This window comes from Haliaeetus leucocephalus, unplaced genomic scaffold (genome assembly GCF_000737465.1).
Source record: "Haliaeetus leucocephalus isolate CR32 unplaced genomic scaffold, Haliaeetus_leucocephalus-4.0 Scaffold339, whole genome shotgun sequence".
Classification (NCBI taxonomy): Eukaryota; Metazoa; Chordata; class Aves; order Accipitriformes; family Accipitridae; genus Haliaeetus; species Haliaeetus leucocephalus.
The window spans coordinates 114618-129201 of NW_010972775.1; the positions used below are offsets into that span (position 1 = coordinate 114618).

General features: G+C 46.2%; 1 protein-coding gene across 1 annotated transcript in view; it reads right to left on the reverse strand.

Moving 5' to 3' along the window:
* The window catches only part of ALPK3 (alpha-kinase 3), a gene marked incomplete at its 5' end in the record, with an annotated part of 33128 nt that extends 18546 nt beyond the window's left edge, over positions 1–14582 (reverse strand). Inside the window, 3 exons of the mRNA XM_010572223.1 lie at positions 1834–1955; positions 5214–5252; positions 14446–14582. Of these exons, the coding sequence (XP_010570525.1) occupies positions 1834–1955; positions 5214–5252; positions 14446–14582 (298 nt within the window). The remainder of the gene's footprint in view (positions 1–1833; positions 1956–5213; positions 5253–14445) is intronic.
* Positions 14583–14584: the final 2 nt, after the last annotated feature.

Genomic DNA, 14584 nt, shown 5'->3' on the forward strand with positions numbered 1-14584 from the left:
GCTACACACTGGACAGAGTGCGGATCTGTCTCTAGACATTGACACTTCAATTTTGGTACAAGCAGAGGAGGTTATTCCTTGGCAGCATGTCTCCTGCACAATATACAGCAAAGAGTTTCTCTAGCTTTTCCAGGTGAGATGCTGGAAAGGACATGGACATTGCATTTACAAGTCCTCCGTGGCAGGGCTGACTGAAGTATCTCTTCCCCATTCCTCTTGAGAGGAAACAGCATGTTGGGCATCACACATGCAGGGCACTTCCCACCCTGTCATCCATCTATTCTCATGGTGAACTAGAGCTTAGCTGCACAAATGCACCTCACCTTGACAGAGCCCACGTAGAGCCGATGGTATCATCTGGACTTTGGAAGAGATGAAGTTTGTTAGAGGGAACTCAAGGTGCAGCTGGTGAAGATTTAAGCCAGTGAGAGAAGCCAGGACTAGGCACTTTAAAAGGTGCAAGAAATCCTGAAAGAAGAGCAGTGCTACTGCATGTCCTTGCAATAAGCTGTCATGCTCTGGGTCTGCAGCACTTCTACACTTTCAGGCAAGGGAGGGTGGAAGACAGAATTGGATCTGCTATTACTCAGGATTTCCTAACATATCTAAACATCACTCATTTTTTGACCTCTGACACTTACGGCTTGCAGAATAGTGAGTTCCATGCTACCGCACAATATGCCAAGCTTTTGCTTTTAGAAAACTTTAACTGAGAAAGCCCTTCTAATGAATCACTGAAGGGCATGGCTTGGAGGCATTTCTCTACCAGCCCACTTTTGCCCTAGAAGCAGGAAGTGGTCTGCTGAAATTAAGCACCAATAAAATCAATATATCAGTTGTATTCTTGCAAGTTCAGAAACTCAGACCTGCAAAACAAGTGAATCCATGAGAGAAGAGCTAACAATCCAAAGCCAGCAGCTCTCAGAAGGGCTCAGTCTGCATTTCCTGGCACACAGCTTGCTTGCAGCATGTTTCTAATGGCAAACCAGATTTACTAAATCTTAGCAAAGTCTTGGTCCTCGAGACTAAGAGGCTCACTGGATATACCCTCCTCCTTCCAAAACCTACAAACTTGTTTAATGTCTCTCACTGAGTAACCTGTTGGAATAATTAACATGGCAACATCAGGAAGGATCAGAGTTGTAAACAAGTACAAACAATGGAAAAAAGAGGTTTTAGAATCCCTATATTTAAACGACAAAAGCTCATGAGTAAAGAAGCTGCTTGCCTTTATACCAACGTGCTGCCATGCTAGGTCATCACAATGCCTTAGTACCAAGCCCTCTTTTTCAGCCTCCCCCTCCTCCTCTTACTGGCCTAACCCATTCCAGTCCAACATTAGATTTTAGCTCACTGGGCAGAAACTGGCTTTTATTTCAGATGCTAACAGACACACAAATTTACCACTGATGCAAACGCAACTGCACTCTTAACCATTTACAGGCAGCAAAGAGAGCCAGAGTTGGCTCAAGTATGATAGCCTTAGTCTTCAAAACTGCACATTCCTGAGTTATGGAGTCCAGGGTTAGAGAGGAAGCAGAGATTAGGACAATAAAATGTAGCTGGCCCAAGCAGTAACCAGCATATTCCATTTTCTGGTCTTTAATTTGCCTTGTTTGAGATGTTAGGTTATGCCTTTGCCTCTTTACTATCTCAGGTGTTTCCCTCCCCCCTTAAATTAAAGCTGAAATCATCATGCAATTGCTGAATCTTGGCAGTCTGACAAGGGTGGACTTGTTAACGTGTTGCCTTGCTATCACTTGCTCTAGAGTTTAACTAGTGCAAGTCCAGCAAGTGAGGCAGGACCAAATTATTCACTGAAGACACTGTTACCTGTCACTATGCACGTGAATTTAGCATCAGAGTCCTCGGACACAGAACGGGATTTGATAGTGGTTTCAAATAGTGGCTGGGTTTCCTCCGTCAGCTGAGAAATGATTGCGCAGAAGGTGCTCCTGGAAGATTCAAGAAGCATTTCTTAGAGATCAAGGTACTAGAAAAATCAAAGGGTCCACTTTCTATCTCACCTCAGAAGCCTGCATTCTCGTTGTAAATGCTCGCCTTCCCTCCCATCATCCCTGCCCAAGGTTGTTCACAAGTCCAGTCCAGCATCAGGGTATTTGACTGTTTTTTCACTCCTAAGATGACTGTCAATTTAAAGTGTCATTTGGGAGACGTTCCCTTTGTCTTAGCCCTTATGGCCATTGGGGTAATGAATGTCAGGAACCATTTTAGTTCTTGATTACACCAGAACACTTCTTTGATCAGCCAGCAGGCTCAAAGCAAGACCCTAACAAAGTCAGCTTCACATTCCCAGTACTGCACCATCAGTGTTTCTAGTGTTATTCTGTTCACCAGGATTTTACTTTATTTGTGAAGGCTTCATATGTAATTTCAGGCCAAGTGTGAACTGAACATGTATCCTGAACACAGCAGCCCTCTTTGAAAGCTTTGACTTAAGAAAAGCTGCCTGCTGTAGGGACAGCTCTCTGAAGGAGACCTTGAGCCTGGCTTGCAGCTTTCTGAGCTCAGGAATTATATGTGAAGCTGACATCCATTCCCTGTTTAACCTCTCACTGCTGCAGGTAGGCACTCACACTACATACTCCATGAGTTCAGCCACTGACTTTGAAGTTCAGGCTGGGACACCCAAATAGCCAGAACTATCCAAATAGTGCGATCTATGAAGCTCAGAAACGGACCTTAGATTCTCCAGTCATTTAAGCACTATTCAATGATAGATAAATCAACATATTCATACAGTACTGCCAACCCTCTTGAAGCATCACCAAGAGAGGCCCCAGAAGATCTGGGCTTTCTTAAATAAAGGAAAATTATTTAATTCCAAGTTGGGTCTTCATTCACATAGTGCTCTGGGGCTCTTGGAGGGGAAGAGCTGCTTCCTTCATTTTTCCCTCTGCAATTAAAACACTACATGTTTACAGTAGGAGAGAGGACCCCAAGGTCTCAAGTGCAAGGATGTTAGGAGAAACAGCAAATATTGCAAGAGAACTGGTAGCTGGCAGCTCTACTTATATAATTTTCAGCAGTGAAACACATTCCTTAAACAAGTGATCAGCTTCTAGAGACATGCAAGAGGTGGAACAAACCCCCAGACCATTCCTGATACAGCTCCACCATGAGCAGAAGGGCTCATAGCACGTGGTGAGGGCTCCACAAGGAGGACCCAGGCCTCACAAGCAGCCCCCAGCTTGCAGGCAGGATGCTGGTGCTGCTGCTACTCATGCTCTACCTGCTGAGGGAGCAGACCTGTTCAGGAAAAACAAAAACACCCCCACATTTAGCATGAACCCAGCAAGGTCAGGTGCACTGACAGGCTCTGCAGCAGGGACTGAACTGCACGTATGGCTGAAGGTGCCAGGATAGCTCCAGCCACAGCAACTGCCTGTTTCATCCACCCGGAAAACTTACCTGGAGGCTGCAGTGCTATGATTTTCACTCTGACTTCCTGCTAGAATGGGTTTGTAAGAGATGCAGGGAGACGAGTCCCTGAGTAAAAAACAATTGGGATGCAGCGGGAGTCTCACACAGCTCCCAGGCACTTTGTGTTGGGCAAGGGTACAAGACAGGGGCAGCTAGGGCTATTGCAAACTTGACTCATCTGCTGAACAAGGGTTATAAGCACTGTCTATATCCAAACACGCATGTGGGATGGGGTAAAAAAAACAGATGCCACAGCTCAGACTCTTTTCTGTGGAAATCGATGGTCCCCAGGAGACTGATCCTGGCAAGCAACTCTTCACACAACTACAGGGCCAGGAAAGGGCTGTGGGAGCCAACAGCTGTTTCAAACCAGAGAAACCTTTCCATACTCCAACCCCAGGAGAAAAAAATCCCATTTCCAAAGAGCAAGGCAGACAATCCAGTACCAAGGCAGTTACTGGTGGTGTTTTGATGGCCCCTTCAATACAGATGCCCAGCCTTAGACCAGTAAATGCCTTTTAGATCCACATAAGGAACTTCCCAAGCATCAATAAACATTTCATACCCCAGCAGGAGAGCAACCAGATCAGCATCTTATAAAAAAGTGATGCACACACACATAGTGCCACTTGGGACCAAGTTTAATCCCAGTACCATGCCACCAGTATCAGCAGGCAGCACCAGGAATAAGTCTGGTCCATTCAGTGCAAATCTCACAATCAGGTGAAATACAGCAAAGGCTACTGAATGGTTTAGGAAAGCAGCATCACCAGAAGCTGAGGGCTCCACAGGCACAGCAGATGAATCAGAGGAGTCTTGCCCAATATACACTTGGCAGGGAGCTCTGGAAGGTCTATTTAATCTTTCAAAGAAACCATTGTATTAGTCATGGGAGGTTTAGAGACTGCAGCACTGTGGGGCTCTCAGCTGGCTCACTCCAGCTGCAAGGAGACTTGTCCAATTCAAATTGCTTTCTAAACCAGTAATTCAGAAAATTCAAGAAATCTGATACAAAGCAGCAGCCACTCTTCCTCCGGGCCTTCCTGAAGCTGCATCTTTGTTGCAGAAAAAGCCCTGGAGCCTAGGAAGAGAACACAGGCAATTCAGTAGCCTTTTTACATTAAAGAGGGATTTCCATACAAAAGCAGTCTGCAGGAAAAGGAGATTTGAGAAGTGTATTCCTGTTCGTCATGATTTTCTTTTCTGGACTTTTTGGGTAGCAATCCCACAGCTAAGCTATAGGGGTGTTTTGGAGAGGCCTTTCCCTCCACAGTCATTCCTCTTCCTGCTCCTGCAGCAAACCAGTAATGCCAGCTGATTTCCAAATGTGTTATTTTGCCAAAGGTAAAGTACAACTAAATAAGTGCATTTCAGGCCAGAGTCCAAATGAATGAGGATCTTCGCAATAAAGCACAGGATGGCAGGGGGAGAAGAAAATTTCTTCTTTGAAAGTCTCAGGGCAGGCACATCTAATTTTTAATGTCTCTGTATGGAAGTCTCACTTTAATATCAAGAAGTAGCTGAACACCCATCCTTTGGCTAAGAAAGAGGAATATTTCTTGCACCTTAACACAGGAATTACGATGAACATTCACTTTGCTGTCTGCAGTTCAAGCAAGTATTAGGGATCCAATCATGCAGAATAAGGCTGTTAGATCACTTCAGGGCTCTCTACTAATTAATTAGTACCAAAGCATCACAAATTAATCATATGCAGTCAGATTCAGCAAAGTGTTCGGTCAGAGCAGTTTAATGCAAAGTAGTTTTACCTTCCTAAACTGGAGGGAGAGAATCTGCTGCTTGATAAGCTAAGCAAAAAACAGCATAAAAAACATTAGACAGAGAAGCATGGAAAGGAGCTGAAATAAACAAACTGTTACAGAGACGTATTAATGATGAGCCGTTTTGCACAGGTCAGAGTTCCTATTAAAAGAAGGTACAGCTGCCTTACTCAGGCTGACTGCCAGGATGAGCAAGCCGCATTGTAAATTGAAATCAAAGGCTGTAAAAATGAAATGGTCGTTAACTGCAGAGAATAAGTGTAAGGATATTTATACAAGTAGGTTTCCAAGAAGCAGCACCTGAGCCTTCCATGCACCATCCGCAGCGTTGTGCTCAAAGCAGGCAACTCCACCCCGGGAGATGTTCGATTAAACGGCAGGCAGGAGTACAGACCGTTGCAAGCCCACTTCTCTGCTGGCAAGCAGGTGGCCTGAGCTGGTCACCCTCTGTGCTTCCAAGGACAGCTCTTTGGAGAAGCTGAAAGCTCTCTGGTCACTATACACCGTTTTCCAGCTTGCCAACCAAATCACTAAGGTCTGGCAAAAAATTAAAATAAAATAAAAGAAGTAGACTTTACAAGAATCTACAGGTTTTGCTTTCTTTACAGGAACATGTTATAACATTAACCAATTCAGGGGAAAAAAAAAAAAAAATCAAACACCCAAGTCCTACACAAGGGACACCCAGATGAGCTACTTACCAGTGGCCACCAGCTCTCCCAAAGGAGTGTCTTCAAGGACTCACATCCTAGCCAAAAGGCCACATTGCCATATTGTGGCAGCAGCCCCTTGCAGGCTGTAGGAAACAACCTCTTGGCATTGACCCACAGCAGGCAGGAGCAGCTCCTCAGACCCTGAGCTCACCCACACGGCAATCAAAAGCCTAAAACTAACTAGGTACCAGTTAGTCAACAGCACGTAAGGTCAATGATTTAATCACATTGAGATACGTATTAGTTATGCCTATGCAACAACGTCACCACATAGCCTCAGAAGTGACTGCATCCCTTTGGGATGTTAGCAGTCAGACTCCCACATCGGTACGTGCAGGCAGATCAAACCTTCTCTGCCTTGTGCACTGAAGACCACTGTTGAACAACCAAACTTCAGTGCTTTACGATGATGCTACAGAAGACAACACAAAGAACCGAGAAAGGTGCACCTCTTCAGGTCTCCTACCCAAATGACCACATCCAGGCTCTGTGCAAGTCCCAATCACACGGAAGTCAGCAGGACTTCAAGTCTTGCCCTAAAAATGACCACAGAGGGTCTCTGACAACCGCTGCTGCCAACCATACAGCACTTCCACCTGTGGAGACAGAACCTCCATGCAAATTATGAGTAAAAAAAGTAGTTCAGCTTGAAGGCCTGACAGTTTACACAAATAATTGCACATTTTCATTGGGAAAAAAAACCAGCACTCTTAAGAGCTCACTGACTCCTCTCCTTCAGATCAGGAAAGCAAAGACAGAAGAAGTTTTAGACAGCCACTCAGGAGTAGCTTTAACCTAACAAACATGGGTGGCACTTGCCCTTTTGACAGAGGCTTCACCCTCTCCACGCCCAGCCGCACAATCCTGATCCCTCCCCAGTGCCAACTGCTGTTCACGCAGCCAGAGGATGAGCAGATCGGGTGTTATCCAGCTGGAAAAATCCAACACTAACCATAACAGGCTGAGGATCAACCACCCGATCCATCTTGCATGCACTGTGCTGGCCCACAGGAGAAGTCAGACAGAGGAACTTTGTCTTTCTGGCTGAGCCCCACCACCTGGGGCATCCCTTCGAGCCCCATGTCCTTTCCAGCACTGCAAGGCATGCCTTTGCACTACCTGCCTTACTGACCAGCACCGTCACCTTGTCCTCATCACTCCCAGCCACCTTAACAGCTCAGAGAGCTCAAATTGCACCTCCAGCCGCTCTTGCCCTGCCCTGCCCTGCCCTCACAGGGGGATCAAGCTGCCTCCTCCCCACAACCCATCCAAGCACATCGGCCCAGGGGATCGAAGGGGCGGCAGCACTGATGTGCTGCTTCCCTGTGCTGTGGGCTGCCCCTGGGCAGCTCTGTCTAGCTGGAAACACAACTCACGGGCTTAACAGTCTCGACCACCAGCTTTTCAACAGTCAATGAACCCCAAAACACTCTGCATACCACTGCAAGGGAAAAACGTCCTTTTAGCCTCCAGGAATACTAAGGACCTAGGCATTGCTTGAGGAGCCAGCAGGGAAGATCCTAAAATGCTTGCTGGAGAATGCTAGTGTAGGCAGAAGTGTGGTTTTAATCATGCTTTCTTGCATAAGACAAATGGGAAGGTGTCTTGGCTTGAACATAAAGAAAATCACTCAAATAGCAAGAGTCAGAATGAAGGGTGTCTGTGCCACGAACCCCTTGTGCTCATGAATGCGATCAAACAATGAGCATCGTCAGTACTTTTTTTTAATCCCCAGTGTTGAGCACACAACTGGGGCTTTATTCACTGCATATCCTGAAACACAGTGCTGAATACCGGATTGAAGGTCTCTTGAGGAGCCTTGATATTATCAAAAGAAAAAGTCCATCACCACAAAGATCCACATATTAACTAAAGTTTAACCTCAGTATGCTAAGGAACCAAGCAAAATTTGCTTTTCAGACTAGAGATTTAAGCCCAGAGAGAGCAAGATCAAATTCTGAATGCTTCAGCCAGAACAGGCCTGCCTGCAGGCAGCTGGTGTTTCACTTCATTTTAATTACATTCACAGCATACCCGCATGCAGCATAACTACATCAGACTTTACCCACTCTACCAGAAATCTACCCACTTGGAAACATGGGACTCTTGAGCAAGGCACAGAAGACACCCCACCGTGCCTAGTCTGATACTCGCTGGGACTGGGCTGTCTGTGTCCTCAGCTCCCAAGAGACTTATTAGGGCGCACAGTACAAGACTCTGCTAATGAAATGCTGCATCAGCAGCAGACGTGTCTCCCCCAAGCAAGCTTGGGGGCATTATAGTTACTGGATGAAGGCAAATGCTTATCTTATCCTGAGGAACACATCTAAAGTGGGTAAATCAAGGTCTCAAGGTACTGGTTTCTCTCTACTGGAGAAAAGGAGCTCAGAGAGGTCTGCTCCAGGTATGTCCAGCATCAGTGGGAGGAAAGCCTCCTCAGGCACCTTGCATCCATGAAGTGAAGCGCAGCTTGTTAAAAGCTAGCCCTGAAAATACAGGTTTGGTTATTAACCACTGTTGTACTGGACTGTAGAATTATACCCCATTACTATGTACCTTCTACCAGCCTCAGTTCTTTAAATTCTGTTTTATCAGTTGCTTTCAAACACCTTCGGACATTTATCATCCTCTTAAAGGTTTTAGACCTTCAACTACTCATAATTTTCTTCCGAAGCGAAGACCATCTTCCCCATTTTCCATGCACTTGCCAAATTTCGGTCTTGCTGCAATGGCAGGAGGCAGAACTGTCAACACCACTCACTTTTTTTAGTCACTAAAGATATTGCTCAAGTTAATGGCCTAGGCTGGTACATCACCTCACTGGCACTGAAAAGTTAACAGCTTGAAAAACACAGATTTTAAATCCAGCACCTTTTCTAACCCTCTCATGCAGTCACTGCATGAAATTCTCCTCTTTTGGCATTTTTTCTCCCCAAGATAAAGAAATCTTTCTCTTTCCAGCTCATGTCTTCATATGGAAGTTGACAAGAGCTCTGGAGACCCTGAAACAGGCTTCATAGTGGTTCCATCCTCACATGTACAAGTACAGGGACATGATCTGCTTGAGCTGCAGCAGTCATCAATGTATTTCAGTGCTCTTCCACAGCACGAAAATTGAGCCACACAAGCTGTCCCCTGCAGCGAGTAAACAGAGAAACCTGTCAATAACAGCAAAGCTGAGACCTCCGAGTTATGTTTTGACAGAAACAGCATTGCACAAAAGATCCTCAGAAGAGCCTACCGAAAACTTGGCAGCCCTTCCATCCTGGGAGCAGGACAGAGGGATGGCCCCAGCAATCCCCTACAGATGCTCCCTCTTGCTGGCACTCTGACCTGTGACATTATTGGGCATGTTTTACACATGCAGACTTCCAAGTATAAGTTTTCATATGAACTTCTCTGCCTCCAAGGTTAATACTACTTGAGACAAATACAAGCCACTCCGAATGTCTTCTCAGCTGTCAGTAGCAAACCATTTTCAACATTTAAAAGCCAACAATGAAGCTTTCATGTACATATGGTCATGCTTAAGGCGTCTTTCCTGCCATGTGTCCCGCTTCTTATCAAGCACTTCATGCACACACAGAACGAGTGTGTTTGTGTTTCATATACCATGGCAGTAATTATCAGCAATCCTGTGATAAAGCAGCTGTGAGTGCTACGGAGCTGTACAAGACACGCTGCTATTTTACAGACTGGAAAACGGATGTATCGAGTCTTTGCTTGTCAAGGTCACAAAACGAATCGATGTTGGAGAAATATGGCATTTTTTCTGCAGGTAATTTACTTTGAGCTGAGATGAACACGGACTTGCATGTAACAACTCAGAGCTAGATTTCATTAAGAGAAGCTGGAAAACAATGAATCAAGTTACATGTTTCTGTATCAGCCTCTATAACACTCCGAAGATGGCTCAGATCTGTGTATTTTAACTCTGAATTATTGCTGCCTTTATGGTCCAAATTAAAGCGGCAGCTAGTTGAAAGACATCAAGGAATGAGAAAGGACAAAAGAAAGCAAAGCAAATATTGGACAATGAGATGCCCAGGAAAGTTGACATCTTCCTGGTAACACATTGTGCGCAGAAGATTTTTGTGGCTGTGGGTTAGAGAAGAAGCAAGGTGAAAATATTGTTGTTTGTAACAGCTCTTCCGCCTTCCTCTTCTTGGATCAGGCAACTCTGTAAAGTGTGAGACAACAGCCTCACTCACCCGAGACCTTCCTCCCCTTGCTGAAACAGAGTGAGGACAGAGCACGTTTTAGTTCTATTTCCTGGAAACTACCTCTGCTGTGCCACAAGAGGTACCTCATTCAGAGGAGATCACATTCTCCCCTCCGCGCAATCAGAGAGGATCCTGCGCCTGGGGAATGTCTCCATTTATGAGGTTTCCAGAGAAGAGCAAAGTTCACACAGGCGATATATTCTGTATTTTAACTGTGGTCCTGATGGGCACTGTTTGTCCAGCTCCACAGCTTGATCTTCCACCCTAGGTTATTGGCTCATCAGCCTACGTACTCAGCTCTGCTTGACTTTCTAGGAGACATGGACAGGAGGCTTTTAGAAAGGGGGCTGAAAAATGCAGTCTGGGATTACTATTCACTATGCACAACTGCCAAGGAGCCTCGCTCAAACAAGGCATCACTGTGCAGATAATTACACCAATAGGGAAAAGACACCTCTATCCTAGAGATCCTACAGACTGGAGATGAATCCATTGATGCCTTTATGTTTGCCTTTCCAGTGGGTACTGGATGTCCCTCCTTTCAGAGTCTGGGACACTTCCATCCGACAAGACAAACAGACTGAATTCCCTCAGACGCCACAGCTGGTTTCTTATCAGGGATTTACACCACTTGTTGCCAAACGCAAGATCCCATAAGAAGTTACAGGTGCCCGACTGCTGAAGAGGGAACTCCTCTGAACTAAGAAAGCTAAACATGCTTTTCAGGAACTAAGCACTCCTGAGTTTTCAGCTCACTTTTTATTATAGTAACAGATCTTTCACCTTCAGTTGGTATTACGTGCAAAGCAGGAGTTATAAGATTGGGAATGGTTTCTAGCCAGAAAAGCCAGGTGGCAAGGCACTCTCCCGAGCTCAACCACCACCACAACCAGAGACAGCCGTCCAAGAAGAGATCAGAGGCAATGTCACTATACTCTATAAATATCTGCATATGATGAAGCTATGACAGTAGAAAGATATTTAAGCAAGGAGGCAATGCTGTAATGAGACTGAGGAGCAGACATCTGCATTAGATGAGAGGTGCAGATCACTTCCAACAGAAGAGTTTGCCTAGGACTCAGCTGAAGTTTTTACATAACATTGCATCTCTCTGCACAAGACATTCTCCAGACTCAGCTAGTTCTTACAAAAAGGACACCTAAAGATATGTCTTGAAGTTGCGGCCCATGAATGCAGCTAAGGCAGACGCTGAACAGGACTGACAGCTTCTCCTCTCACTTTGTGAAGTAATTGTAGTCAAGTGCTTTGAGACATAAGAGGTTTTTTTAAAAAAACCCCACCTATCCCAAAATAAAAAAGTCCTGTCAGCTGCCAGGGCGGAAGGCAAGTCACCATGACCACAAGCTGCTCCTCACATTGTCCGTTATCAGGCATGTTAAAAGATCGGCAAAGGAAACCCAGTAATCTCTTGCCACTGAGCTACCTGCTCACAGGGAAGATTCTTCCCAAGGACCAGTTCCCGAGAGCACAAAAAGTAAATATTCTGAATACTCTGTTTAATAAAGGCATAATGTTCTCTCTACGGCCATTTTCAACACCTCTATTCTTTTGGCCCCTGCAGCACCACCTCTGACAAATTCTACACCTTAAAAAACACAAAAAGCATGTACCAGTTTCCAAATTAGTATCCTTCAATTTACCGTCCCTTTCCTCCTATAGGATTAGGGAGGCCAAGCAACACAATCCAGACTACTCTATACACGGTTCATGAACGCAAGCATGTAGGTGAAACATGCTCACGAGTCACCCCAGAAGCAGGGATTCCTAACCTCAGTTTCTTTTCATAAAGATATTTCCATGTCTGTAAGTACCTCTACCATGTCACTCCACTTTCTACTGCTTTAAGAATGGGTGAAAAGAGCAGGCAAATATTTCAGTTCAACACAGTCTACAAATACATACGGAGACAGCAACAGAGAAGCCTGAAAAAACCCACACTTTCTTTGGATCAGAATATCGATTTTTGCTTTCTAACCACCACAGCAGCCTCCCACCACAATTCTGTGTCTACCTCACTTGTCCCATACTTTTGTTAGCTCCAAACTCACCAAATTCAAATATGTTCTGCGTTAAAAAGAATTGCTGAATGTTATCTGCCATTAGGCATGTCACTCATCTTGCTTTTCAAGTTCTCCCAGGCAAGCTCTCCAGATGTTCCTGGATTTAATTAAACTCCTAATTGCTTTTTGAAAGTCTCCTCGCTATACCATTCCACTCACTTGCTTTCCAGAATTGTTATGATACATTATTTAATTACAGGACAAAAAGCCCCACTTCATTCAAGCCCTTGCCCTGCATCATAGACAACAACACAGTTTTGTAGGCACTCTGAGGGCTGTGCAGGGAATGAGACTTTTATATTACTCCTCCCTAACTCATTAGAGAAACTGGAAGATGTCATGAACACAGGGAATGGTCAGGTTTGCTGTTTAGCAAATATTTATTCACTGCTTCTTACAACAGAAGGGGCAGCCACTGAAGTTAACAGGCAAATGAAATTACCTTTCCATAGGCTTTGATGACCAAGTACATAACTGGGTTGAAAAAAGGATTGGACAATTTGTGGAAATCGAATGCGCTGCTGATTTAAGCATGGCAATACAGCGTCCCTTTGCCTGCAAAAGCATTAGGCTCCCATGGATGGAAATTGGGGTGCACCCATCCACAGCACTAGCCTGACAAGTTCAAGGTGTTCAGGACTCAGAGCTTTGCAGGCACAGGGTGGATTTACCATACCCGAGCCACAGCGTCGACCCAGCCAGAAGACACTAGGCTCACTGCACGGGTACATCACTCTGTGCCTTCCTCAGCAGCCTTAAGGAGAACTTTGGGGATTTGGGGAAGTGGGCTGGGAACGCTGAGGTATTGCTTGCAGGACTGATGAACAGTCCTTTATGGTTAAACTGATTAAAGCTGCAATTTGAACATACTCAGAGGGGAATAAAAGTCAAGCTATAAGCAAAAAAACCCACCTCAAATTTATTTATTAAAGACTCTCTCTACTTGTAATCTGCAGAATGGAGTCATCGGACTCAATTACAGATTTCCTTTGCATGGTCTGAGGTCGCAGATTGGTTGTGGACACTGTACGGGCATTTGTTGGTACCAAAGATGCCACAGTATGCAGACATACTGCCGTTAGATCGCACACTACGATACAAGCACAAAGGAACTGAATTAAGGCAACTTAACTTTGGCATTACTCCAGTTTTAACATCTGACTTCCAGGCAGCACTTTTTTATCTCTTTTGGTCCTGTATTTGTTTTTACATACCTCTGATTCTTTGAGGCATTGATGCTTGACATGCTGGAAATGGATTATTTATAAATCAACAACAGGGAAGAGGCACGCTCGTTTCAAGAGCTTAGAGACCAAAGAGCATTCCTAGTGAATTCAAAGTAATTTATAGGGTTTATTTTGAACGCCTAACACAATCACCAACACCTTTGCCTTCGCTGGCACGTTGCCTTGTTTTTTTGCATTTGCTAGCCTCAGCCAGTCTCAGTTGACAACATGTTTATCATACCTTCTCCCGCGTGAACAAAGCCTTATTCCTACCACAGACCCCCTGCCTAAGGCCATTTCTGACCTAGGAATGCTGTTCTCATCGCTGCTCGGACCGTATCTACATTGTAGAAATGCCTTTTTGGCAATAAGATAAGGCACACGCGCAGCGGGCCCCTTGCTCGGCGTCTGGTGTCGATAACGCGGGCGGCTTCACTACAATGAAGGCAGGAAGGTCAGCGCCGCACCCCACACACGCGTTTAACTCCGGGGACGCAGAAGCTCGTGCCTGTCAGGATTTCACAGCGAGGTGACCGACTTCACACACCCGACCTGCCATAAAACCACACGCAACACCGACAACCCCTGCGCCCGCAACGACCACAAAAAAACCCCACCAAACCCACAAGCCTTTTTCTCCAGGGAGCGAGGGGCAGGCCTGCGGCAAACTGGCTCTTCTGGAGAGCCCAAGCCATCGCTTGTTTTTTCCACCCTGCAGAAGAAAGAGGGAAAGGCCCGGGAGGCCACCTCGGTCGGTGCGGGGCTGGGGTATTGCCTTACGGCTTTGGGACGCCGCCAGCCCGCTCCCCTCCCGCTTCACCTCTGGGCAGCTCGTCCCCGCTTCCCCCACGCCTCGGCCCTCCACCTGCCCTTGGAATGCCCGTCCCCGTCCCAGGCAACCGGGAGCCGGACAGGGGGACGGACACCCACCCGGCCCCGGCCCCGGTCCCTTCCCCGCCGGCTCCGGCCGCCCTCACCTGTTCTGGGGGCGGATGCCCAGCAGGTAGCTGCGCCGGTCAGGCCGGGAGGCCCAGGCCGCGCTCTCGGCCTCCTCCGCCCCCTCGATGCCGTCCGTTCCCCGCCCGGGGAGACCGGCGAGGGCCCGGCGGGGCGAGA